At 42.1% G+C, this 26,958-nt stretch overlaps 1 protein-coding gene across 4 annotated transcripts; it reads right to left on the bottom strand.

Moving 5' to 3' along the window:
* Positions 1-126: 126 nt before the first annotated feature.
* Positions 127-26,868, bottom strand: AUNIP (aurora kinase A and ninein interacting protein). Of its 4 annotated transcripts, XM_077775549.1 has the most exons (4): positions 26,740-26,868; positions 3,619-3,757; positions 1,057-1,876; positions 127-304 (listed from the first exon to the last, which is right to left on the bottom strand). In XM_077775549.1, the coding sequence occupies exons 1-4, from the start codon at positions 26,815-26,817 to the stop codon at positions 133-135; spliced, it is 1,209 nt and encodes a 402-aa protein (XP_077631675.1). In that variant the 5' UTR covers positions 26,818-26,868; the 3' UTR covers positions 127-132. The 4 variants fall into 4 exon arrangements, with proteins under 4 accessions (XP_077631675.1, XP_077631672.1, XP_077631674.1 ...); XM_077775546.1 differs by lacking the exon at positions 127-304 and having other exon boundaries at positions 386-1,876; XM_077775548.1 differs by lacking the exons at positions 127-304; positions 26,740-26,868 and adding an exon at positions 25,247-25,265 and having other exon boundaries at positions 386-1,876.
* Positions 26,869-26,958: the final 90 nt, after the last annotated feature.

The following is a 26,958-nucleotide window of genomic DNA, read 5'->3' as shown; positions in this document are numbered from 1 at the left end:
TGTGACCACCTTGTATCCGCATGGGTATATGATTCCTATTAATTTTAAGGTATGTGAACTTTCATAAAAAATGGCTTCCCCTTTTGTCTCATAAAGCCCTGCCTATGTAAAAGAAAACTTCTGTAAGGAGCCTCATGACTCCTTCTGTAGGGATTTTACCCAAACTCTTAAAAGCAGTTCCATCTTATAACTTGCACACTTGCCCCCTAGAGGCTGTTTAAGCCTCTTAAGGTAGCACACCTGCAACATGGGAGACTGCCACCTGGTGGGTAACATCTTGACTAAAACGCAGGTGTTGGGTGGGACCCTGGCAGTGACCGAGCATATACTATTAAAAAGTTGCTTTTCTAGAAATAAAATGGTAATGTTTTAATTACCAGCAGAGTCCGCTTATAAAGTCATTTATTTGGATTCACAGTTTTTACAAAGGGTGTTCTCATCCCTTGTAGAAGAGTGGTTTAATCACATCTGGATTGTTACATAACTCCGGCTTTTTAGGGAGATGTTTAAACAGCAGAAGATGTTAAAATGCTATAAAACCCCCACAAAAATAAGCAGAAAGCAGAATGATGGTGGGTTTTTTAAAAATCTATCCTCTCTGCCCCCATACATCTGGGTTGAGGAGCTTTGCCTTATCACCTCAGAAAGGTGTCTGGAATAACGGTCCCAAGGTTGAGCAGGCAAGCTAACACAGATTAGAAGAACACACATCCATGAGAAGCCGCGTTGCATCAGGCATCTGAAGGCACAGAGGTGGCTCCGGGCTGAGGAGGGACTCTAGTGGATGGTAAGTACCTGCGCTGCCTCCTCGCTGTTCATCACAGACTTGCACAAGTTTACCAGCCACCTCTTCCTCAGGGAAAGGCACCATCATACCATCTCAACAAGTGGCCCCACTTGTTTATACCAAGAAAATAATAATTCCATCTCTTGCCTCCTTCCCGCCCACACTCCCAAGCTCCCCACCCCAAAATTTGCCTACAGCTATGTCATTTTGAGATACTTTTAGAACCAAACCGTCTTAAAGACATTTAGACTTGGTGCCTGATAACTTGATTACCCTCAGAGTCCTGGGTAAAGAGCAAATCAGGCTGCAGATTTAACTGAGTGGGCGTCTCCTGGCACTGAGCCCGGGGGCTGCCACGAAACTGCCCTAAGCCCCGATTCTGGTTGTTGGTTACGTCTCGGAAAGGAGCTCTAGAGTTGTGGGCAATGACCCGCTGGCCCTGAGAATCCTCGGTAAAAAGCTGACTCCAAGAGTCCTTGTCATTCTTCTCACTGTCCCAAGAAAATACAGGGATGGGACAAGGGCTTTGTTTCACTGAGTCCGTGTTTTCCCCATTCCTGGAATCCCTGTATGTGTGAAGGAGGACGGGCGCCTGTCTAGTTTCTTTGGGAGACACCTTTTCTGACTTAGTCTCGTCCAAGGGCTGGCGCTTGCCCCCAGGTGGTTTAATGTGTCTCTCCACACCCTGATAGCTCTTTTTCTTAGATCCATGACGCCATTCCCTTTTCCAGGAAGAATCTTTCTCCTTTTGGTCCAGCGAGCAAGAACCTTCCAAGTTCTTGGTGAAGGAACGAGACGGAGAGGCTTTACTCTTCCCAGCACAGACTAAGGGGTCAGGCTGGAGCAAAGACAGCACAGTCAAAAATGGCGTTCCTGTTCTGTGGGGGCCAGAAGCGTGGAGGGACTGTGGAGAAAGTCCAGCTTCCTGGGTGTCTGCAGGGGTTGAAGTGGCTAACGGGGTTGCAAGGCAATCACCACCCAGGCCCTGGATCAGATGGTCTAGCTTGGTTACATCTTTCTTAAACTCTCTGTTGGTCTGACTTTCTAAAGGAGAAGAAACATTCCTCTGGTCACCACCAATTGTCCTTCCTAGTAAAACAGACATGAACAAATATTATTCTGCAGGAAAACTCTGCCCTGAGCAGGATTTAGCTGGCTTTTTCTGAAATCTGTATCAGCTATCACTACCTAATGCAGGAGTCTTCGACTTGTCACACAACTTTATAGCTGATCTTCCTTTTGATTTCTACATTCTCCAAAATGATCTTTCTAAAACACAGGCCTCATATTCTGCCACTCCTATATATGAATGCTTCCAGTGATCTACCTAATAGCATCAAACATGGTAGGTATACTCAGACCACACAGCCTACTTTTCTGGCTGTGTGGGGTTTGTTAAAAAGGGCCCATCAGTTTGGCTTTTGTTTTTTATTTAACATGGTTTCTGCTAAATAGTGATTGTGGCTAAATATGTATTCCTCAATATCGTCCTTTGAGAAGTATGTGAAACACAATTTTGTAAGATCATAAAGATCACATTAACCGTCCAACTCTAAGAAACCCTCTGGTGACAGTGCAAAGAACATCAAGTGCCCCACTGTGCAAACATTTCATGGGAAAGGGAGTAAAGACCATTAGGATGCTAAGTCAACCAGCAGGAAGGACAATAAAAAGAAACTACTAACGTCCAGCCTGTCCAGCCTGACCATCTGATCAGGCATGGAATGGATCCTGTACTGCCTTGGTGAATTACACGGAATTCCCCATGCCCCATTATACCAAGATCTAATTACAAACAAAGCTGAACGATTTCCTCTTTCCTTCTCCAACAGGAATTATACTGCAGAAACCATGTTTTGTGAAAGATTTCTCAAGTTTGCCTATGAATTCAATAGATTATAGAACATACCAGCATTTTGAAATAGGAAAAACTCAGCCCTTGTTACTTAAAGCAAAAAGTTGCTTATTTTAAGTTACTGTTTGGGGCAGGAAGAGTGAATTTAAGATTTATGCAATGCAGGGGAACCTGGGTGGCTCGGTTGGGCATCCAACTTCGGTTCAGGTCATGATCTCACGGTTTGTGGGTTCAAGACCCACATCGGGCTCTGTGCTGACAGCTCAGAGCCTGGAGCCTGTTTCAGATTCTGTTGTCTCCCTCTCTCTCTGACCCTCCCCTGCTCAGTCTGTCTGTCTGTCTCTCTCTCTCTCCCTCTCAGAAATTTTAAAAAATTAAAAAAAAAAAAAAAGGTTTATGCAATGCAATCCTGGGAATCAGAAGAGTTAGAGCTCTCCCAGCACCCTCTATCTGGTAGGTACCCTGCTCTGTAAGCCCCAGCCTGCTCTGAGGCAGCTCATCTTCTGAAAAGGGACATGTAAGCAAAGAACTGCCAAAGGATGATGACACACTGTATGCCAACCTTTCTAAGAAAAAATCATGTTTGACTAATTTGAGAAGCTTTATACAGAAATATTATTAAATAGTCTTACACAGACTGTTCACTGTGGCCAATCCAAGACCTAATTAATTGGCAGGTCGGCTCACCTGCACACCCCAACTCCCAAAGTACACCCTTCTCCTCACTGCTCTGCCAGGAAATACAAATATTTAATACTAGACTGAATAAGCTGGAATGAGAAAATGTTGGTAAAAGTATGTACATATTGCTTTGCCAAAGGGGAGGTTTTGTTGTGTTTTATAACACAACCTCTTCTGATAAGTCCGCTAAGTTTAACACAATGCGCTGGTGTCCCCAATTCTCATAACCGGCCAGCGTAGGAACACGCACACGTTCCTTTTTGCTCCCTGGGGATCCCCAGGCGGGCCACCATACCTGGCTGCAAGGCGAAGAAGGAAGCGATGCTGGTCTGCCGAATGCCTGCAGGTGGAATTTTTTGAGTAAAGGAAATCTTAGCCTTTTTTTCTCCAGGAAAATGTGTTAGCATTTTGGTGTTTGGCTTCATTAAATGTGTCTGAGAAGAGGGAGAAAAAGAATAATAAAACCTATTAATATCAAATAGGTTTGATATTTGACATCTGTCCTGCCAGACAGGACAGACTGAACAGTGATCCCCACGGAACCATCTGGACCCTCTTGTCCCACCCCACCCCTTCTCTAGGTACTTTTGCTGCACATCATCATCTACCATCTCCCGCCAGACTGATATTTCTCTCGGGAAAGCACATATTCCAACTATAGCCCAATCTTTCTGCTTCCCCATGGAAATCAGTCAGGCTGACTAAACAAGCAGGATTTGTTGAAAGAGTTTCAGGGATACTCTCATATTTAAAGACAATTAATGATTCTACAGCAGCAGCAGTTGACGCGTTTTTAAGTGGTTTTCAAATAGTCACATCTGGTTAAGAGCGTGGCTCCACAGTCACACAGCTTGGGTTCAAATCCATCCCAATTCTGCCACTGCTACTTAGTAACTGTGTGACGTTCTGCAAATTGCTTAATCTAGGTCTCATTCTCATGTGTGAAATGGGGACAGTAAAGTACCTATTCCATAGGCTGTTATGAGGATTTGTCGAATAATTCACATAAAAGGCTTACACACAGTTCCTGCAGCTCATACTAGTTGGTTATTACTATGAAACAGCCAGTCTTACACACATTCAGCCAGAACGTGTACCACAGAGATTTGGGAACTAAGTTTTGTCAACTAACTATAAATATAACCTCAGCTTTATTTAGTGTGATTTGGTTTTGTTTCCACTTGCTTGTCATGAAATGCCTGAGAAGTAACCCTGAGGACAGGGATATATATTCAATTCAGTTTGGCGTGAAAACCAAAGAAGAAATAGGTTTTGCCAACATTCATGCTGCAAGTTGGAGACAGGTCTGAAACTTGAACCCAAATTATTAATTCTAGCCCAAAGATGACTTCATTTTTACATTTGGAAACTAAAATATACTTTAAGTGGATGAAAACATAAAGAAATCCTTGGTATAAGACTCACTTTGACTTGCAATACTGGTGTGGAACTTTCCCTTCCACTATACAAAACAAGAAAACTGGGTAAGATACATGAGACAGGTGATTTTAGACGGTGGACAACAGGTATTGCATTGGACTGTGAGCCCTGAGAGAAGTAAAACAAATGAGGTGAGCCCTATGATGACCCTGGCTTTCTTCCCAGAATCACCTGCTCTGCATTGTTGATTAAATATATGGAGACTAGAATTTGGAGAAACTGAGGTGGCCACTCCTCCTCTCAAATTCTGAAGGCCATATTCCCTCACCTTGAACTTGGGAAGATTTTTGTGATTGACCAATAAAATATGATAGAAGTAACACTACATGGTTTCCAAAACTAGGTCATAAAACTGTCATGCACTTGTGTCTTGCTTTCTTGGAATGCTCATTCTTGGAACCTGGCCACCATGCTATGAGGAAGCCCAAGTAGGCACATGGCTCTCTAAATTTTATGAGACACATCCTAGATATGAGAAATTAGGTGTGATAGTATGCCAACAAGTATTTTAACACCTATGTGCTAAGGCACTGGGAATATACTGATGAACAAAACAAAAACAGACTGTTTCTGCCCTGGTAGAGCTTAGAGCTTATGGGGAAAAAACAGACTAATAATACATAGTTACTTAAATGACTTACAAGAATGCCAAGTCTTACCCCACAGAAATATAAAGGATTGTAAGAATATTATGAAAAAGTATAGGCCAACAAATCGGACAACCTAGAAGAAATGGATAAATACTAGAAACATATTACCTCCCAAAACTGAATCAGGAAGAAACAAAATTTGAACAGATGGATTACCAGCAATGAAGTTAAATCAGTAATCAAAAAACTCTCAACAAACAAAAGTCCAGAAACAGATGGCTTCACAGGTGAATTCTGGCAAACATTTAAAGGAGAGTTAATACCTATTCCTCTCAAATTATTCCCAAAAAATAGAAGAGAAACAAAAACTTCCAAGTTCATCTTATGAGGGCAGCATTACTCTGTTATCAAAACCAGATAAAGGCACTACAAAAGCAGACAACTACAGACCAATATCTCTGATGAACACAGATGCAGAAATCCTCAACAAAATATTAGCAAACCAAATCCAACAATACATTAAAAAAATCATTCAGCACAATCAAGTGGGATTTATTCTTGGGATACAAGAGTGGTTCAATATTCACAAATCGATCAATGTGATATATATATGTATATATATCACATCAATAAGAGAAAGAATAAAACCATATGATCGTTTCAGTGGGGTGCCTGGGTGGCTTAGTCAGTTAAGCATCCGACTTGATTTCAGCTCACGTCACGATCTTGTGGTTTGTGAGTTCAAAGCCCTGCGTTGGACTCTGCTCTGACAGTGCAGAGCCTGCTTGGAATTCTCTCTCTCTCCTTCTTTCTCTTCCCTTCTCCTGCTCATGCTGTCTCTCTCAAAATAAACTTTAAAACAAAGTCATATTTCAATAAATGCAGAAAAAGCATTTGACAAAGTACCACATCTATTCATTACAAAAACTCTCAGAGAAGCAGGTTTAGAGGGAACAAAACATAATAAAGGCCATATGAAAAACCCACAGCTAACATCATGCTCAATGGTGAAAAACTGACAGCTTTTCTCCTAAGGTCAGGAACAAGGCAAGTGTCCACTCTCACCACTTTTATTCAACACAGTACTGGAAATCCTAGCTTCAACAATCAAACCAAAAAAAAGAAAGAAAAAAAGAAAAAAGAATAAAGACATCCAAATTGATAAAGAAGAACTAAAACTTGCACTATGTGCCGATGACGATGCTATACATAGAAAATCCCAAAAACTCCACCAAAAAACTACTACAACTGATAAATGATTTCAGTAAGGTTATAGGATACAAAATCAATGTACATGATACAAAATCAACGTGCAAAATCTGTTGCATTTCTATACACTAATAGCGAAGCAGCAGAGAGAGAAATTAAGAAAACAATCCCATTTACAACTGCACCGAAAATAATAAAATACCTAAGAATAAGCAACCAAGGAGGTGAAAGACCTATACTCTCAAAATTATAAAACACTGTTGGGGGCACCTGGGTGGTTCCGTTGGTTAAGGTTAAGCATTTGACTCTTGGTTTCGGTTCAGGTCATGATCTCACAGTTTGTGAGTTCGAGCCATGCATCAGGCTCTGTGCTGACAGTGCAGAGGCTGCTTGGGATTCTCTCTCATTCTCTCTCTCTCTGCCCTTCCCCTGCTCATGCTATAAATAAATAAACAAACAAACTTAAGGGGCGCCTAGGTGGCTCGGTTGGTTGGGCATCTGACTTGGCTCAGGTCATGGTCTTCGATTCATGAGTTCGAGCCCTGCATCAGGCTCTGTGCTATCAGCACAGGTCCTCCTGCTTCAGGTCCTCTGACCCCCTCTCTCTCTGCCCCCTGCCTGCTCATTCTCATTCTCTAAGATAACATTAAACCAAATTTTTTAAATAAACTTAAAAAAAACACTGATGAAAGAAATTAAAGATGACACATGGGGCGCCTGGGTGGCTTAGTCGGTTAAGCGTCCGACTTTCGCTCAGGTCATGATCTCGCAGTTCGTGGGTTCGAGCCCCGCGTCGGGCTCTGTGCTGACTGCCAGCTCAGAGCCTGGAGCCTGTTTCAGTCTGTGACTCCCTCTCTCTCTGACCCTCCCCTGCTCACGCTGTCTCTCTCTCTCTCCTAGAAATAAATAAAACATTAAAAAAAAGAAGAAAAGAAATTAAAGACGACAAAAACAAAAAGATACTCCATGCTCATAGATTACAGGGACAAATATTAATAAAATGGCCATACTACCCAAAGGAATCTAAAGATTTAATGCAATTCTTATCAAAATACCAACAGTATTTTTCCACAGAACTAAAACAAACAATCCTAAAATTTGTGTAGAACCAAAAAAGACCCTGAATAGCCAAAGCAATCTTGAAAAAGAAAAACAGAACTGGAGGTATCACAATCCCAGATTTCAAGTTACACTACAAAGCTGCAGTAATCAAAACAGCATGGTACTGGCACAAAAACAGACACAAAGATCAACAGAATAAAACAGAAAGCCCAGAAATAAACCCACAATTATATAGTCAATTAATCTTCAACAAAGGAGGCAAGAACATGCAATAGGAAAAAGTCTCTTCAACAAATGGTTTTGGGAAAACTGGACAGCTACATGCAAAAGAATGAAAATGAGGGGCGCCTGGGCGGCTCAGTTGGTTAAGTGCCTGACTTCAGGTCAAATCATGATCTCACAGTTTTGTGTGTTTGAGCCCTGCATCAGGCTCCATGCTGACAGTGCGGCCCGGCCTGCTTGGGGTTCTCACTCTCTCCGCCCATCCCCTACTCGTGCTCTCTCTCTCAAAATAAATAAATAAACTTAAAAAAAAAAGAATGAAAATAGACTACTTTATTACACCATACACAAAAATAAACTAAAAATGGATTGGGTTAAAGACCTAAACGTGAGACCTGAAACCATAAAAATCCTAGAAGAGATCACAGTAATTTCTCTGATAGTAGCTATAATATTTTTCTAAATGCCTCCTGAGGCAAGGGAAACAAAAGCAAAACAAAAATAAACTATGGGGACTATATCTAAATTAAAAGCTTCTGCATAACAAAGGAAGCTATCAACAAAACTAAAAGACAATCTACCTAAGGGGAGAAGGCATTTGCAAATGCAAATATCCAGTAAAGGGTTAATATCCAAAATATATAAAGTAGTTATATGACTCAACACAAAAAAAACAAAACCCTCAAATAATCCAATTAAAAAATGGGCAGAAGACCGGAACAGACATTTCTCCAAAGATATACAGATGGCCAACAGACATGAAAAGATGCTCAACATCACTCACCATCAGAGAAATGCAAACCAAAACTAATGACATTACCTCACACCTGTCAGAATGGCTAAAATAAAAAACACAAGAAACAACAGGTGTTGGCAAGAATGTGGAGAAAAAGGAACCCTTGTACACCCTGGGAATGCAAACTGGTGCAGCCACTGTGGAAGACAGTATGAAGACTCCTCCAAAAATTAAAAATAGAACTACTGTGGGGCGCCTGGGTGGCTCAGTCAGTCAAGCCTCTGACTCTTGACTTCAGCTCAGGTCATGATCCCATGGGTTCGTGAGATGGAGCCCCACATAGGGCTCTGCACTAACAATGCAGAACCTGCCTGGGATTCTCTCTCTGCCCCTCCCCTGCCCACTCTCTCTCTCTCTCTTTCTCTCTAAATAAACATTTTTAATAAAAACAAAACGAAACTACCGGGTTGCCTGAGTGGTTCAGTGTCTGGCTCAGCTCAGGTCATAATCTTGCAGTTCTTAAATTCGAGCCTGTATCAGGCTCACTTCTTGTCAGCACAGAGCCACTCACTCCCCTCTTCCTCTGTCCTTCCCCAACTTGTGTGCTCTCTTCCTCTCTCAAAAATATACATTAAAAAAAAAATTTTTTTTTAAAGAACTACACTATGATCCAGTAATTACACCTCCGGGTATTTACCCAAAGAATACAAAAACACTAATTCAAAAGGATATATGCGCTACTATGTTTGTCTCAGCATTATTTACAATAGCCAACTTATGGAAGCAGCCCAAGTGTCCATTGATAGATGAATGGATAAAGAAGACGCAGTTGCGCATATATATATATATATATATATGCAATGAAATATTATTCTGCCACAAAAAAGGATGAAATCTTGCCATTTGCAACATGGACAAATCTAGAGAGTATAATGCTAAGCAAAATAAGTCTAGAGAAAGACAAAAACCATATAATTTCACTCATATGTGAAATTTAAGAAACAAAACAAATGAACAAAGGAAAAGACAAACCAAACAACAAACTCTTGACTATAAAGAACAAACAGATGGTTACGAGAGGGGAGTTAGGTGGGGGGTGCTGGGTGGAAGGGATGAAGAGTACACTTATCTTGATGAGCACGGAGGAATAATACATAAGATGCTGAATCACTGAAACTAATTTACCACTTAGCTATACTGGAATTAAAGTTTTTTAAAAATACAAAGTCCTACAAAGCAGACTTGTAGAAAACTACAAATTATCAGAAAACAGTAAGACCTCAATTAGCAAAACATCTGGGAAGGAAGCTTTCCACCGAGTCAGCCATCGCTGTGAGAGTAGGACATTCTTTCCTCAGGTCAGAGCAGTATTAAGAGTGACACTGCCGCCCTCGGTTATGACTCCCTTACAAGACTCACGGCTTTAAGGAACTATGTTTATCTCAATGAAATGAGGGAGCACAGGCCATCAGGAACTGAGGGGACCCAGGTACGGTCCTTCCGCTGATCATCCTTACCTCAGAACAGATCCAATCCCTGTGTGTATATCACGCAGCGTAAGAAAGCCTGTCTAAAAGGCATAGGGTTCCTACAGGACCGGACCCCTTGGTAAGCCACGCCCTAGGTATTAACAACTCCTACCCTGCAAGAATGCCTCAAAGAATCTAACTTCGAGAAATACATGCCCTCCAAACCAAAGCATCTCGTGTCCGTTGGCACTGTCACATTCGTGGTCCCATGTGGCAGGAGTAACGGACCTCCTACCATCCTGGGGCCCCTGCTATTCCTGCTATCAGAAGGCTCCCCTACAGTGTATTCCTACAGAGAACAATGCTTTTTTGGCTGCAAATCACCCCAAAAGTGTGGCCCTTTCTTAAAGACTACTCTCAAAGCAGATCTGGGATCATAGAATTCACCCTTCTATTACATGTTCGTGCTTTCATGGCATTTAGGTTCAATTTAGACCTCATTCTACTTTTATCTCTTCTGATGATTCATCTGCAAGTCTGTCTTAAAGTTCTGCTTTCAAACCAATTTAATTCCCCCTTTTTACGATTCATATGGCCTTCAAGTCTAGGATATAATTTGACCCAACTTAATTTTCATTATGGTCACTAGTCTTGGATGTATGAAATCTCATTATCCTTATATACTGACAGCTTTGAAAAATATGAACGCACATGCTTAATTCTTTTTGCTCTTCTTCTTCTTTTATGCTTCTGAGATCCCATAGTCCTCCCTTCCGACTTCTCCAAGTCCCCCTCCTCTTCAGGTCTCCACACAGAAAGCCTTTTCCAATCAGTCACTATCACGCCTTATCAAGTCAAGCGGAAAGTGATGCTAGCTAATAGGGACACCCACAGGAGGACTGTTTAAGAAGTCTGACCCAGAAAAGCTGCCAAAATTCCCCTCATCTCCAACATAAATGAGCTCGGTTGAGTGAGTAATAATAAAGTGTTCATTCAAAACTTGCTTCAAGCCCTCCAAACCTGCGAAACAAATAACACACTATCCTAGTTCAGATATCATAAACTCTTGCCCAGTCCTAGACTATTACAATAGTTTAACTGGTCAGGCCCTCATCAGTACCTGTTTCCATCAGTCCCCCAGCCAATATCTAGATTAATCTTCTTGCAGTAAAACTGAACATACCATCTTGCTCAAACTCTGTCAATCGTTTCTCTACTACCCTGTAGCATAAAGTATCAACTCTCAGGCTGCACACATTAATGATTCCGGTTTACCTTTTTCTCCATTTCCAAAACCCCTTTATGTATACTGCAGCCTAATACTCACCTACACGCCAGTTCTTATTATGGCCTCCACGTTCCTCATTTCTGTGTCTCACACAGAGGGGCCTTTTTCCAAACCCTAGTCTGAAATGCTACACATACTTCAGCTTAGCCCCAAGCACTCCGGATTCCAACCAGAGGTGACCTCTTCCCCTTACAAACCTAATATTTATTGCTTGGTATTTCAAGACTTACCTAACAAAATCCTGGTATCAACATTTGATTCACATACTTTTTTCCTGTCCTCCACAGAACTAGCTTAATGCATATAATAAGTATATATTCAATAAATATAAATAAATTCAATAAATATTTTAGGAAGAAGGTGGATATATAGGAAGGACACATTCTGGTTATGTTTTATATATGTAACTACTCATTACATTTTCAACATCAACAGAGCTCTCAGAAAACATTAAGGCTTTTCCAAAACAGTGATCAAAGCCAAACTGAGCTCGTCATTGTAACTGAGGTCACACATAGGTCCAGAACACAGACTGGCTGAGAAGTACAACCATGGAAAACTTAAGGTCTTCCTCCCAAAGTAATCTAACAATACAAGATTTATTGCAAGAATCTTCTCTGGAACCACCTGGCATGGATTTTTCATCGAACCTAATGACAACTTCAACAGGGATAAGAGAAAATAGCTATTTCTTTTAAGTATCACAACTCCTAGACTGAAGACCTGATAGGTCGACCTCCATTAGCATTACCAAGTCTCAGAAAAAGAGTACCTCTTGCTAATGAGATTTTTCTCAAAGGATGTCACACATGCCAGATCATTGTAGTATGGTGTTTTCATACACATGCCATCGATTCTGCCCTAATAACACTATGTACTGAAGGTCTGTTTAAACTTCCTGATTTGAACTACTTCCAATACAGCAAGGGCTAAATGTGGCCCTCTCAATAGCAGAGATGATGGTCCCATACAAAAAGAAGAGCACTGTGCTCACTTAAATTGCAAAGCGGGTTCCTTCTGCTAGGAATTTACCCAAGGGATTCAGGAGTGCTGATGCATAGGACCACATGTACCCCAGTGTTTATAGCAGCACCCTCAACAATAGCCAAATCATGGAAAGAGCCTAAATGTTCATCAACTTACGAATGGATAAAGATGTGGTTTATATATACAATAGGATACTACTTGGCAATGAGAAAGAATAAAATCTGACCATTTACAGCAACATGGATGGATCTGGAGGGTATTGTGCTAAGCGAAATAAGTCAGTCAGAGAAAGACAGATACCATATGCTTTCACTCATATGTGGACCTGGAGAAACTTAACATGGTCTTAACTTAAGACCATGGGGGAGGGGAAGGGGGGAAAAAGTTACAGAAAGGGAGAGAGCTAAACCTTAAGAGACTCTTGAGTGTTGAGAACAAACTGAGGGTGAATGGGGGGTAGGGGAGAGGGGAGGGTGGGTGGTGGGCATTGGGGAGGGCACTTGTTGGGATGAGCACTGGCTGTTATATGGAAACCAAATTGACAACAAATTATATTAAAAAAAAAAAAAAGGAAAGGAAGTGCCTTTAAAAAAATGCAATGGAGTAGAAATCCCCACTCTGGAACAAATCCCCAAGTCTCCCAGAAGGTGTCAACTTTGTGAAAAGAAGTATTACTCTGTGTGTGTGTGTGTGTGTGTGTGTGTGTGTGTGTGTGTGTATACACACACACAATATATAGAGTTGACTCTTGAACAATGTGAGGGTTAAGGTCACCAACCCTCCCACACAGTTGAAAATCCACACACAACTTTTGACGCCTCAAAAACTTAACTACTAATAGCCTACTGGTGACCAAAAGCCTTGTTGATAACACAGTCAAATAACACATACTTCATACGTTATATGTATTCTTACGATAAAGTAAGCTAGGAAAGAGAAAATAAGATAATAAGGAAGAGAAAATAAATTTACAGGACTGTACTGTACTTATCAAAAAAACCCACAGATAAATGGACCCGTGTAGTTCAAACCTGTGTTGTTCAAGCCTCAACTGTACACACAATCAACCTGTTATATCTATTCTATTCTCCCAATTTCCAAACATTATTTCAAGACTTTTTTTTTCTTTTTTCTCTATAATCATCTACTTACTCAGGTGCCAATTTCTAGCTCTTAAGTGTAAAAAGAACTAAAGGGAAAATGCAAAGGTCCCTGAAAAAAAGAGACACACCAAGGGCTGCAGATAACTGGACCAAAGCCATCGTTTAAAAACATTTAAGAGACGTCCCAACTCCTGCCAACATTTAGGTCCTTTTTTGTTTTTTAAAGTGTTTGTTTATTTGTTGAGAAAGAGTGAACTCAAGTAGGGGTAGGGGTATGTGGGCAGAGAAAGAGGGAGACAGACTCCCAAGCAGGTTCTGAGTTGTGAGTGCAGAGCCCGAAGAGGGGCTTAAACCCACAAACCATGAGATGATGCCCCAAGATCAACCCAAGAGTCAGACATTCAACCAACTGAGCCACCCAGGCATCCCATGGGTCCTTCTTGAGCATAACCATGCTTTAAAGATATAACTATAGTAAAAAAAAAAAAAAAAGATATAACTATAGAGATCAATAATCCACCAAAAATAATAATTTAAACTTCTACTATTCTAGATTAGGCCCTTGTTATTTCATGCCTAAATGTCTGCAATATCCTCCAAACTCCTCTAGACTTTCAGCGTACCACTTACTTTCATATAAGCACAACTGGGCTCATCTTCTTCGAGATCATTATGTCAAATGCCTTCCATGAATTTCCAACAACATGGTACTAGTTTACCTCCTAATCTCACCTTCAGTTCCCCTACATTTATCCTACAATTTAACCAGACTAAGTTACTCCCTATGTAGTAAAAGAACCTTATCCAAAGAGAAGCCTGGCCTTTACCCTCAGCTCCTGAGAGGTAATCTCTTTGTTTTTGGAATGTCCTGCCTTATAAGAATGTCTGTTTATGGGAGGCCTTGGGCAGTACCAGATAGTCTATGCTAACAAAGTGACCTATGGTGGGAGCTCTGGACCATGCAGTATGAGCTTGACCTTCATAGGAGCTAGCAACTACGGTCAGCCACATAAGTAGTCAACCATGTCTACACAACCAAACCCCAATAAAAACTATGGATACCAAGGCTCAGTGAGCTTCCATGGTTGGCAATACTGCATACTGTCACACATCATTACTAGAAGCAGCTGGGATGTCCAATATGCTACCAGCAGAGGACACTTGCAAGTTTCTCACTTTGAATTTTCCTAGACTCTGCCCTGTGTGCTTGAAATTCCCCTAAAATCTGCCTCAGTCAATTTTTAAGAAAAAAAATTTTCANCTGCCTTATAAGAATGTCTGTTTATGGGAGGCCTTGGGCAGTACCAGATAGTCTATGCTAACAAAGTGACCTATGGTGGGAGCTCTGGACCATGCAGTATGAGCTTGACCTTCATAGGAGCTAGCAACTACGGTCAGCCACATAAGTAGTCAACCACGTCTACACAACCAAACCCCAATAAAAACTCTGGATACCAAGGCTCAGTGAGCTTCCATGGTTGGCAATACTGCGTACTGTCACACATCATTACTAGAAGCAGCTGGGATGTCCAATATGCTACCAGCAGAGGACACTTGCAAGTTTCTCACTTTGAATTTTCCTAGACTCTGCCCTGTGTGCTTGAAATTCCCCTAAAATCTGCCTCAGTCAATTTTTAAGAAAAAAAATTTTCAATATCTATTTAGTTTCGAGAGAGACAGATCATGAGCATGGGAGGGGCAGAGAGAGAGAGAGAGACAGAATGTGAAGCAGGCTCCAGGCTCTAAGCTGTCAGCACAGAGACCAACATGGGGCTGAAACTCAAGAAGTGCAAGATCATGACCTGAGCCAAAATCAGATGCTTAATCAACTGAGCCACCCAGGCATCCATGCCTAAGCTGATTTTAATCTGTATCTCTTCACTGTAATAAATATGAGTTTAACATCATTCAGTGAGTTCTGTGAGTCATTCCAGCAAGTTATCAAACTTCAGAGTGGTCTCAGGATTCCTTGAACTTGCAGTTGGTGTGAGAAGTGAGGGTGGTCTTGGGGACTCCCTAAGTTTCACTCCTTATCTCACAAACAACTCTTAGATCTCTTGCCTCTGTGCCACTATTCATACTGTTACTAGAATGCCTACTCCACTTTCATTGCTTTCCAATCAGATCCTACCCTTGCTTTCCGGGCTGTCTCAAATGTCATCTCTTCCACAAAGCCTTTCTTTTTAACAGCTCTGTAACAGATAGATCTCTTTTTAACAGAGACATAATTCATATAACATCAAATACACCTACTTAAGTGTACAGTGAAGTGTTGTTTAATAGAGTTGTATAAACATCAACACAATCTAATTTTAGGACATTTTTCATTGTCCCAAAAAGAAACCCTGTACCCATTAGCGGTCATGCCCTGTTCCCACCCCAGTAGCCCCAGGAACAAGGATGGACTTTTGTCTCTAGAGATTGGTCTCCGCTGGACCTTCCATACACCCTACAGTAGCTGGTCTCCGGGACTGGCTTCTTCCACTGAAGGTGTCTGGAGGTGCATCCAGGTTGTAACATGCGTATGTACTTTAGTCCCTTTTTACTGCCAGATAACATGCCACTGTTTAGATATACCCTTTTATCTATCCATTCATCATTGTCAGGCGGTTGGGCTGTCTTTACTTAGCTATTATGAGAAATGTTGCTACATTCAAACATTCACTCATTGGTGCACAAGTTTTTGTGTGAAAGTATCTTTCTGTATCTCAGGTATACACCCAAAAGGAGAAGTCACAGAAGAGGTCACAGGATAACTATGCTGAACGTTTTGGGGAACTGCCGAACCATTCTGCAAAATGCCTACACATTCATTGCTGGTTTTAAACGTGCACCAGCAATGAATGAGGATTCCAGTGTCTCCACAAGCTTGCTAACAGCTTGCTACTGTCTTTTTGATTACAGTCATCCTAGTGGGTATAAAGTGGTCTCTCCTCATGGTTTTGATTTGCATTTCCCTAGTGACTAATGATATCAACTATCTTTCCGTATCTGAATAGACCTAGAATGAGAAATTAGTAATTTAAAAATTTCCAGCAAAGAAAAGTCCACTGTGTGCCACCTGAATTGGCTGAGAGTTTTCAAAACCAGTCAACTCTAGGCTCCTCTGTTTAACAGGCTTCCTTTAGCTCCTGTCTCTCCCCTGACCCTTTGCTATAACCAGCAAGAAGAAACTAGGTAGCACCTTCAATGCTGCCTAGAAATCTCCTTAGCTGCATCACATCACCCAATTCCTTAGGTACATTCTCCACCTTCCACCTCACTACAGCCAACAGTAGCTGTAATAAACCTCCTGTCACTATGTAACAAGGATCTCCTTTCCTCTAATTTCCAGTAAGATTATTTCCACTTTCCTTTAAAGCCTCACCCACAGCCTCCTCAAAGGCCATCCTAGTTCTAAAATTAGTTTCTTAAGAGCTCTTCAAGCTTTCACTAGAACTCCCTTCAAAGTCCTTCCAGCTGCCACCCGCTGCCCCATTCCAAAGCCCCCACCCCCGTTTTAGGTTTTTGGGAGGCAGCACTCCACTGCCAGAATGAAAATCTGCAGGAGCTTTCTCTTGCTGCATTAACACATTGCCACAAAACTTAGCAGCGTAAAACATGATCTCACACCTCCTGTGTGGGGGGAATTTGAGAGCAGCCTATCTGGGTGGTTCTGGCTCAGACTCATTAGGTTGCATTTAAGAGATCAACCAGGACAGCAATATACATTTTCAAGGTGGCTCACTCACACAACTGTTGGCGAATGCAGTGAAGTTCCACTACAGAGCTGCTTGTGTATCCGCACAACAGGACCGCTGACTTCCCCTAAAGAGGCACGGAGACTGAAGCGGCGATGGCTGTTTATGACTTAGCCTCAGAATTCTAACATTAACGCTTCCATCACATTCTAGTCATTCTGAGTCACTAAGCACAGCCCACACTGGGGGGGGGGGTTGCTTAATCTCCACCTTTTAAAGGGAGGGGTATCAAAGAATTTGTGGACATATTTTTAAACCACCACTCCTTTACCCATAATAAAATATAATCTCGTCTTTCTCTAAATGCTTAGAATTTCCTCCAAGGCACTTCTAGTCTGTCTGACCGTTATGTGTGTACCTATCATATCCCATGCTCCCAGGACTGGAACCATCTCATCCACCTTTTTACCTTCTGAGGACACCTTACACGTGATGAAAAAACACGCTGGATCAAGAGTCAGAAGTCCTGGAATTAAGCCTTAGAGATGCACTTACTCCAATGTGATCTCGAGCAAATCTCTATCCTAACTTCAATTTCTTCGTCTGCAAAATGGAGATAATCTCACCTCCCTCACAAAGCTTACTGAGAAAGTCAAAAACATGTAAAAAAAAGCTTTATAAAACACAAGCCATTATATAAAGATCACATTGATAAACATTTGTTAAGTTATATTTACAGATCCTTGTCAGTATTACAGTACCAACGCTAATAGTGTTGCTACAATGGATTTCAGTATTATTAAGCCTACTCAGTTTCAATGAAATACTTTTCTCTATTTTTTTTAAATGTTTATTTACCTGAGAAAGAGAGAGACAGAGAGAAAAGTAAGAGCAGGAGAGGGACAGAGAGAAAGGAAGACAGAATCCAAAGAAGGCTCCAGGCTCTGAGCTGTCAGCACAGACTCCAACACATGGCTCGAACTCATGGACTGCAAGATCATGACCGGAGCCAAAGTCAGTGGCTCAACCAACTGAAACCCCAGGAACACCTTCACTTTTTATTTTTTTATTTTTTACAAATAGTTTATTGTCAAGTTGGTTTCCATATACCACCCAGTGCACATCCCCACAAGTGCCCTCCTCCATGCCCATCTCCCCCTTCCCCTCCCCCCACACCCATCCGTCCTCTGTTTGTTCTCATCATTCAAGAGTCTCTCATGGTTTGCCTCCCTCCCTCTCCCCCACTATTTCCCCCCTTCTTCTCCCCCATGGTCCTCTGTTAAGTTCCTCCTAATCCTCCTATACGTGCAAACATATGGTAACTGTCCTTCTCTGCCTGACTTATTTCACTCAGCATAACACCCTCAAGGTCCATCCATGTTGCTACACATGGCCAGATTTCATTCTTTCTCATTGCCATGTAGTATTCCATGGTATAGATAAACCACATCTTCTTGATCCATTCGTCTGTTGATGGACACTTAGGCTCTTTCCATGTTTTAGCTATTGTGGAGAGTGCTGCTATGAACATTGGGGTACATGTGCTCCTATGCATCAGCATTTCTGTATCCCTTGGGTAAATTCCTAGCAGTGCTATTGCTGGGTCATAGGGGAGTTCTATTGTTAGTTTCCTGAGGAACCTCCACACTGTTTTCCAGAGGGGCTGTACCAGTTTACATTCCCACCAACAGTGTAGGAGGGTGCCCGTTTCTCCACATCCTCGCCAGCATCTAGAGTTCTCTGATTTGCTCATTTTAGCCCCTCTGATTCCCCTCACCTTTTTTTAAATCATATCAGCAAGTACTGGTGAGGGCTGTGGTTTTTTTGTTTTTTGGGGAGTTTTTTTTTTTTTGGTTAAACACACTTTAACTGCCATCTTACTAGAGGGCCCCAGGCCATCTTTGCTCTAAAAAGCTCAAAGTCATCAGAGTAAGACTCAGCAACTATAATCGTACCTAAAAGGTTTTATCTAAAAGCTCAGATGGATAAGTTCATTCACTCATTCGATCAATTTTTACTGAGTTCCTACTGTGCGCCACTGTTTGAAGGACTGCTTAAGAGAACTTTCATTCTAGTAGAGGAAGATAATAAATGAACAAGTAACTACGCAGTATGCAATATTGTAGTATATCTGACGGTAAAGGCCTATAGAGACAAACAAAACACGACTAAGGTGTTAGGGAGTACAGGGAGTAGGGTATAAGTGAAAGGCATTTTCATGGTGGTTAAGAAGTGGACTCAATGTTACGCTGACATCCAAACAAATGAAAGAGCAGAGCCAAGCGGCACTGTAATCCCTATGCATTTCAAGAGCGGTGCATGAAAGTCCTTGCAGAGATTGCTTGGCTTGAAGGCCAGTAGGACTAGAGCAGAGTGAGGCCGAGAAAAGAAGAGATGAGGTCTAAAATGTGTGAGAGGGAGCCTGCTTGGAATTCTCCCTCTCTGCCCCTTTCCCCCACTCACACTGTCACTTCACTGTCTCTCTCTCTCTCTCTCCAATAGAACAGAACAGATGAAATTGAAATTGAAATAAAAAATAAAACAAAATATAAAAAATATTTTAAATGTGTGAGAGGGCATACATGGCCAAATTCTCCCTTGCAAGCCTCAGGAATTCTGGGTTTTACCAAAGAGAGGAAACCACCAGATGGTTAAAATTAACACTGAGCAAAGGGTCACTCTCATTCTGACTCGGGCAGCAGGTAGAAAGAGGAGGAAATTATGAGATTCTAAACACAGTTGAAGGCAGAGGTGCCTGGGTGGCTCGGTTGGTTAAGCGTCCAACTTGGGCTCAGGTCATGATCTCACAGTTCGTGGGTTTGAGTCCGGCATCGGGCTCTGTGCTGACAGCCAGCTCAGAGCCTGGAGCCTGTTTCAGATTCTGTATCTCCCTCTCTCTCTCTCTGACCCTCCCCTGCTCACACTGTCTCTCTCTCTCTCTCAGAAATAAATTTAAAAAAAAATTTTTTTTTTTTTAATTTAAACACAGTTGAAGGCAGAATCCAGAGGATCTGCTGCTGGGCTGAGTGTTAGTAAAGCTGCGCGGGGGCATTCAGCGTTCCGCCAGGGCCGGCCGGGAACCACTGATGCCGCAGCCAGGATTTCTGACAGCTTCACATTCCGTCTCCTCAGTGAGGCCCACTTCTCCTTCTCTGCTGCATGTATTTCAAGGGTAAGCAACCTTCTGCATTACAGGTGAAGAAGAAATAGAAATTATCTTTGAGTTAAAATGACATTTTAAATACAGTACACCTAAGAGACAGCAAATATACGAAACACATACTGAATCTTCTTTCCTCTTTATTGTCCTCTCTTAGAAATATTCCTCAATATTTTAATATAGAGGTAGCAAAGTTAAAATGCAAAATCTGAAAATCATGTAAATTAAGATGGCCTTTTCAAAAACTCATGTCTCACATGGAAAGTTCTCCATGTATTTAATGAAAGGTGAATAGCAGAACAATGTTTGATATAATCTCATTCGTGGGGAAAATGTATTTATTTATACACATAGAAAACGTTTCAAAGGATACCAGACTGTTAAAAGCAGATACCACTACATGGAGGAGAGCACTTGTTGGGATAAGCACTGGGTGTTATATGGAAACCAACTTGACAATAAACTATTAAAAAAAAAAAAAGTAGATACCACTAGTGAAACCTTTTGTTTACTCTTGTTTTGTGTGTGTGTATTTTTGTTTTTTTACTGAATACAACTCTATACTGATTTTTTTTTTACAAACATCTATTACTCTCATAATAAAAAAAACTGAAATGAAAACAAATACAGTATCCTCCATACCAAGGCCTAGGGAACGAGACCAAGCCTGCCATGGCTGTGGAACCAGGAGAGAAGCAAACTCACTCCAAACATAGGCACCCACCTTCTGACGAGACTACAAAACCTTCCCCCCAGCCTCCACCCCCGTCTCTCCCCACCCTAAATTAGACAGTTAGGTTTCAAGATCAAGTGGGAAGGGGCATGTTTTCTAAAACACTGGCCACTAGCAGCTGCCATTGATGCCTGACATTAAAACTCAAACAACTGTGTGCCTATTTGATAGTTGCTCTAGGAAAAGGCAGGTTTCTACATACTTTGAAAGGGAATCGTTAATACTTTGCTCTGGGCTGGAAGTCTTAAATAAAAGAGGAAAAGAAACTAGTCAGAGAACCAAAGTTTAATAAAAAAAATTTTAGGGGCGCCTGGGTGGCTCCTGCAGTTGAGCATCTGACTCTTGATTTCAGCTCAGGCCATGATCTCGCAGTCGAGACGGAGCCCCATGCCGGGCTCCTGCACTGGGCTAGGCACAAAGCCTGCTTAAGATTCTCTCCCTCCCTCCCTCTACCCTACCCCTGCTCACCCAAGTATTTTCAAAAAAAAAAAAATAAAACCATTAACACACACCTCTCTCCATGCACATGCACCAAGACAAGGCCACGTGAGCTCATGCGGGACGGCAGCTCACAGTCTGCAAGCCAAGAAGAAAGTCTTACCAGGACTCAACCCAGGTGGCACCCTGATCTTGGGCTTCCAGGCTCCAGAACTGTGAGAACATGAATTCTGTTGTTTAAGCCACTCAGTCTATAGTATTTCGTTATGGCAGCCTGAGTAGATGAAGGCAAACTACTGCATACAATGGATACTATTCCGTATCATGGAATACTATATAGTCTTTACAAAGAATAAAGCAGCCATTTGTGAATGCATATGAAATAATACATAAGATGCAAGAGTGAGAAAAAGCAAGTTGCAAAACAATGTAGAATATGCTATTTATAAGGAAAAATAGATATTGTATTTGCTTGTACATATACAGAGTATCTCTGGAAGGATAGACAAGAAAGTTGTGGCCTCTGAGATGGGCCAAGGATAGTTAAAAGTATTAAGGAGATATTTCACTGCATATCCCATACATTTCAAATTATATACCAGATAAATTATATTACCTACCCCAAATATATTTTAATATTTATTTTTGTGGGAAAGAGGGATAAGGAGCAAGCACAGGCACACACAAGCTGAGGAGGGGCAGAAGAGAGGGAGACACAGGATCCGAAGCAGGCTCTGTGCGGACAGCACAGAGCCCAACGCAGGGCTCGAACTCACAAACCATGAGATCATGACCTGAGCCAAAGTTTGACACTTAACCGACTGAGCAACCCAGGTGCCACCACCCCTCTCCCGCCCAAAAAAAAACCATTTTCAAGTAAAAAAAAAATTTTTAAGGGACAGGTGGTTTATTTGTTATTTCTCAAAAAATGACTTTAGCGGGGGCACTTGGGTGGCTCAGTCAGTTAAGTGTCTGACTTTGGCTCAGGTCATAATTTCACAGCGTGAGTTTGAGCCCCACACTGGGCTCTGTGCTGACAGCTCAGAACCTGGAGCTTGCTTTGAATTCTGTGTCTGCCTTTCTCTATGCCCCTTCCCCACTCCATTCAGTTTCTCTCTCTCTCAAAAATAAACAAACATTAAAAACAATTTTTTTTACATGACTTTAGGGGCACCTGAGTGGCTCAGTCAGTTAAGTGTCCAACACTTGACTTCTGTTCGGGCCATGATCTCACAGTTAGTGAGAAGACGAAGCCTCACATCAGGCTCTGAGCTAACAGTGTGGAGCCTGCTTGGGATTCTCTCTCCCTTTCTCTCTGCCCCTCCTTTGCTCATACTCTCTCAAAATAAACATTTTTTTTTTTAAAAATGACTTTAGAGACACCTGGGTGGTTCAGTCAGTTAAGTGTCTGACTTCAGCTCAGATTGTGATCTCTCACTTCGTGGGTTTGAGCCCTGTGTTGGGCTCTGCCCTGACTGCTCAGGAGCTTGGAGCCTGCAGCCTGCTTCAGATTCTGTGGATTCTGTCTCCCTGTCTTCGCCCCTTCCTTACTTGTTTTGCATTCTCTCTCTCTCTCTCAAAAATAAATAAATATACAAGCGCTAAAATAAATAAGAATAAAAAATTACTTTAGTTGTAAGACACTTTTTAACAGTCCTCAATTACTTTGTTCAGGAGATTGTAGTCACTGTAGGGGAACAAAATTTGCCAATCCAAAATGTGTCTCTTTGGCATATGTATTATTTTAGACTGATTGAAAATATTTATTTCATTTTATTTTTTTGAGAGAGTGAGAGACAGAGTGTGAGTTGGGGAGGGCCAGAGAGAGGGACACAGAATCCAAAGCAGGTTCCAGGCTCTGAGGTGTCAGCGCAGAGTCCAACGCGGGGCTCGAATCCATGAACCATGAGATCACGACCCGAGCCAAAGTCAGACACTCAACAGAATAAGCCACCCAGGCACCCCTAGGCTGATTACTTTTTTTTTTATGCCTATTTAGTTTTGTGAGAGAAACAGAGCATGAGTGGGGGAGGGGTGGGGGAGGGGCAAAGAGAGAGAAAGACGCAGAATCCAAAGCAGGTTCCAGGCTCTGAGCTCTCAGCACAGAGCCCCACACAGGGCTCAAAACCACAAACTGTGAGATCATGACCTGAGCTGAAGTCAGACACCCAACAGAAAGAGCCACCCAGGCACCCCTATAGGTACATTTCTATACACTAATAAGGAGCTATCAGAAAGAAAAATCCTGCCCGGCACCAGGATTTCATTTTATATAGACCTAAACCCCTAACACCATAGATCTTCAAATCCCCCTTTCCTTCATGCCCATGAGTTAATGTTCACAGATTCACGGTCCCTTTGTGCATATCCATCACGCTTGTAAGCCTTCTGATCTTAATAAATATGGAGCAAGGACCCTTATTCGGGGCTCTTGTCTTCTCCTGGACATTAGCCATCTCTTGCTTTTTAATCCTGCATCCGGTCTCTTGCTAGACAAGAGAACTTTAGACCCAGAGTCTATGACACACAGAGGTAAAAGGCCTGTACTCTGAAGACTGTAGGACATGGATGAAAGAAATTGAGGATGATAAAAGTAAGTGGAAAAAAATGTATCGTGCTCATGGACTGGAAGAATTAATACTGTTAAAATATCCATACTACCCAAAGAATCTACAAATTCAATACAATCCATCAAAATACCATTTTTCACAAAACTAGAATAATCCTAAAATTGGTATGGAATCCCAAACAGACAAAGCAATCTTGAGAAAGAAGATCAAAGCTGTAAATAGCATACTCCCTGATTTCAAACTATACCATAAAGCTACAGTAATCAAAACAGTATGGTACTGACAGAGGCACACACATAGGTCAATGTAATAGAGAGCCCATAAATAAACCCACAAGTATATGAGCAATTCATCTACTACAAAAGAGACAAGAATATACAATGAGGAAAAGACAGTCTCCTCAATAAATGGTGCTGAGGAAACCGGACCACTATCTTAACACCATATATAAAAATAAATTCAAAATGTACTAAAGACCTTAATGTTAAGACCTGAAGNGGCAATAAGCTCTTTGACATCCATCTTAGCAGCAGCTCTTTGGACTAGGCTCCTCAGGCAAGGACAAAAGCTAAAATAAACAAATGGGATTACATTAAACTAAAAAGCTCTTGCAGAGGAAACCAACAAAACAAAAAGGCGACCCACTGAATGGGAGAAGATATTTGCAAATCACACATTTAAGAGGTTAACATTCAAAATAAAGAACTTATAAACTTAGTATCAAAAAAAAAGATTAAAAAATGGGCAGAGGATGTGAAAAGATATTTTTCCAAAGAAGACATACAGATGGCCAAAAGACACATGAAAAGGTGCTCAATATCACTAACCATCAGGGAAATGCAAATCAAAGCCCCAATGAGATACTACTTCACACCTGTTAGAATAGCTAGTATCAAAAAGATAAAAAATAACAAGTGTTGGAGAGGATATGGAGAAAAGGGAACCCTCATACACTGTTGCTGGGAACACAAAGGGGTGCAGCTACTTATGGAAAAAATATGGAAGTTCCTCAAAAATTAAAAATAGGGCATATGGGTGGCTTAGCTGGTTAAGCAACCCCCACTTAGGTCATGATCTCACAGTCTGTGGGTTGGAGCCCCACATTTTCACTCTCAGCACAGAGCCCCCATCTGCCCCCTCTCTCTGCTCCTCCATCGCTTGTGCCCACACTCTCTCAAAAATAAACATTAAAAAGGGGCTCCTGGGTGGCTCAGTTGGTTAAGTGTCCGACTTTACCTCAGGTCATGATCTCTCAGTTTGTGGGTTTGAGCCCACATCAGGTTTTGTGCTGACAGCTCAGAGCCTGGAGAGTGTTTCAGATTCTGTGTCTCCCTCTCTGTCTCAAAAATAAACTATAAAAAAATATTAAAAAATTGTTTAAATAATTTTAAAAAACATTAAAAAACAAAAAAAAATTGGAAACAATTACCATATACTCCACTAATTCCACTTCCGGGTATTTACCTGAAGAAAATGAAAACACCAAATAGAAAAGATATATGCACCCCTCCCTGTATTCACTGCAGTATTATTTACAGCAGCCAAGATATGGCCGCAACACAAGTGTCCATCAATCAAACAAATGGGTAAAGAAGATGTGGTAATATCTACAATGAAGTATTACTCACCCATAAAGAATGAAACCCTGGGGCGCCCCGGTGGCTCAGTCTGAGCACCTGACTCTTGACTTCGGCTCAGGTTCTGATCTCACAGTTCTGGACTTCGGTTTGTGCCTTCCAGTCCCACATCTGGCTCTGCGCTGACAGCACAGAGCCTGCTTGAGATTCTCTACCCTCTCTCTTGGCCCCTCTCCCGCTCCCGCGCGCTCTCTCAAAATAAATAAAACTTAAAAAAAAATAATAATAAATAAGAATGAAATTCTGCCGTACAGCATGGATGGACCTAAAGGCTATTAAGCTAAGTGAAATTAAACAGAAAAAGACAAATAGGTCTGACTTCACTCCTATGTGGACTCTAAATAAAACAAAACCCGAAACAGACACGCAGGTGTAAGAAACAAACTGTGCGTTACCAGAGGGGGAGGGGCTGGGGAGAGGGCGAAGCAGGCGACGGGGATTGAAACAGGTGAAGGGGATTAAGTCACAAATTTCCAGTTACAAAATAAAGTCAGTCATGGGAGGTAAAAAGTACAGGGAAGGGAATATAGTCAATAATATTGTAGTAACGTTGCATGGTGACCACAGCAACCAGACTTCTCCTGGGGATCACTTTCTTAACGCATAAAAATATTGAATCACTGTGAGGTACACCTGAAACTAACAGGATATTGAATGTCAAGCACAGTTCAATCAACAAACAAACAAACTCTCCTCGGGGCACATTTTCTGTGTACTCTCTTCCCACACCTCCAAGCCTTGCCGTCCCAGTCTCTTCCTCACCCATCCACAGCCTGCCGACCTTCTGCTCCCACTTCCTCCCCACTCTTCCCAAACCGCATTTTTCACCCGTCTTTGGGCTCCAATCCCTCTCGCCTCAGAATTCCCAAAGCCGGTCCTTTCTTGGTCCCCGACCTTACCTCCACAGCCTCCCTTCTCACGCCGCCGGTCCCTAACCCCTCCCCCAACACCGTCTCTCGCCCCCACGACCCACCTGCACTTTCCGCCTCTTCAGCGCTGCCNTGGTCCCTGACCTCACCTCCATCCCCTCCCTTCTCACGCCGCCGGTCCCTAACCCCTCCCCCAACACCGTCTCTCGCCCCCACGACCCACCTGCACTTTCCGCCTCTTCAGCGCTGCCGCGTCCAGCCACACGCCGCAGGCCCCCTCCTCTGGGCCTCTTCGCCTCATGGCCGCCGCGGAAACCCAGCCCACAGGACGCCCGGCTCCCACTGCCGCTCAGGGAATNAGCCCCGCCCCGCCCCAAGCCCCGCCCCTTTCCTTAACTCTGGCCGGAGGCTCTGACCGCCGGTTCGCTCACCTCTCAGGAAG

Source organism: Crocuta crocuta, unplaced genomic scaffold (assembly GCF_008692635.1).
Source record: "Crocuta crocuta isolate KB4526 unplaced genomic scaffold, BGI_CrCroc_1.0 scaffold127, whole genome shotgun sequence".
NCBI lineage: Eukaryota > Metazoa > Chordata > Mammalia > Carnivora > Hyaenidae > Crocuta > Crocuta crocuta.
Note: the sequence above shows the minus strand (reverse complement) of the source record. Positions and strands in the feature narration are given on the sequence as shown.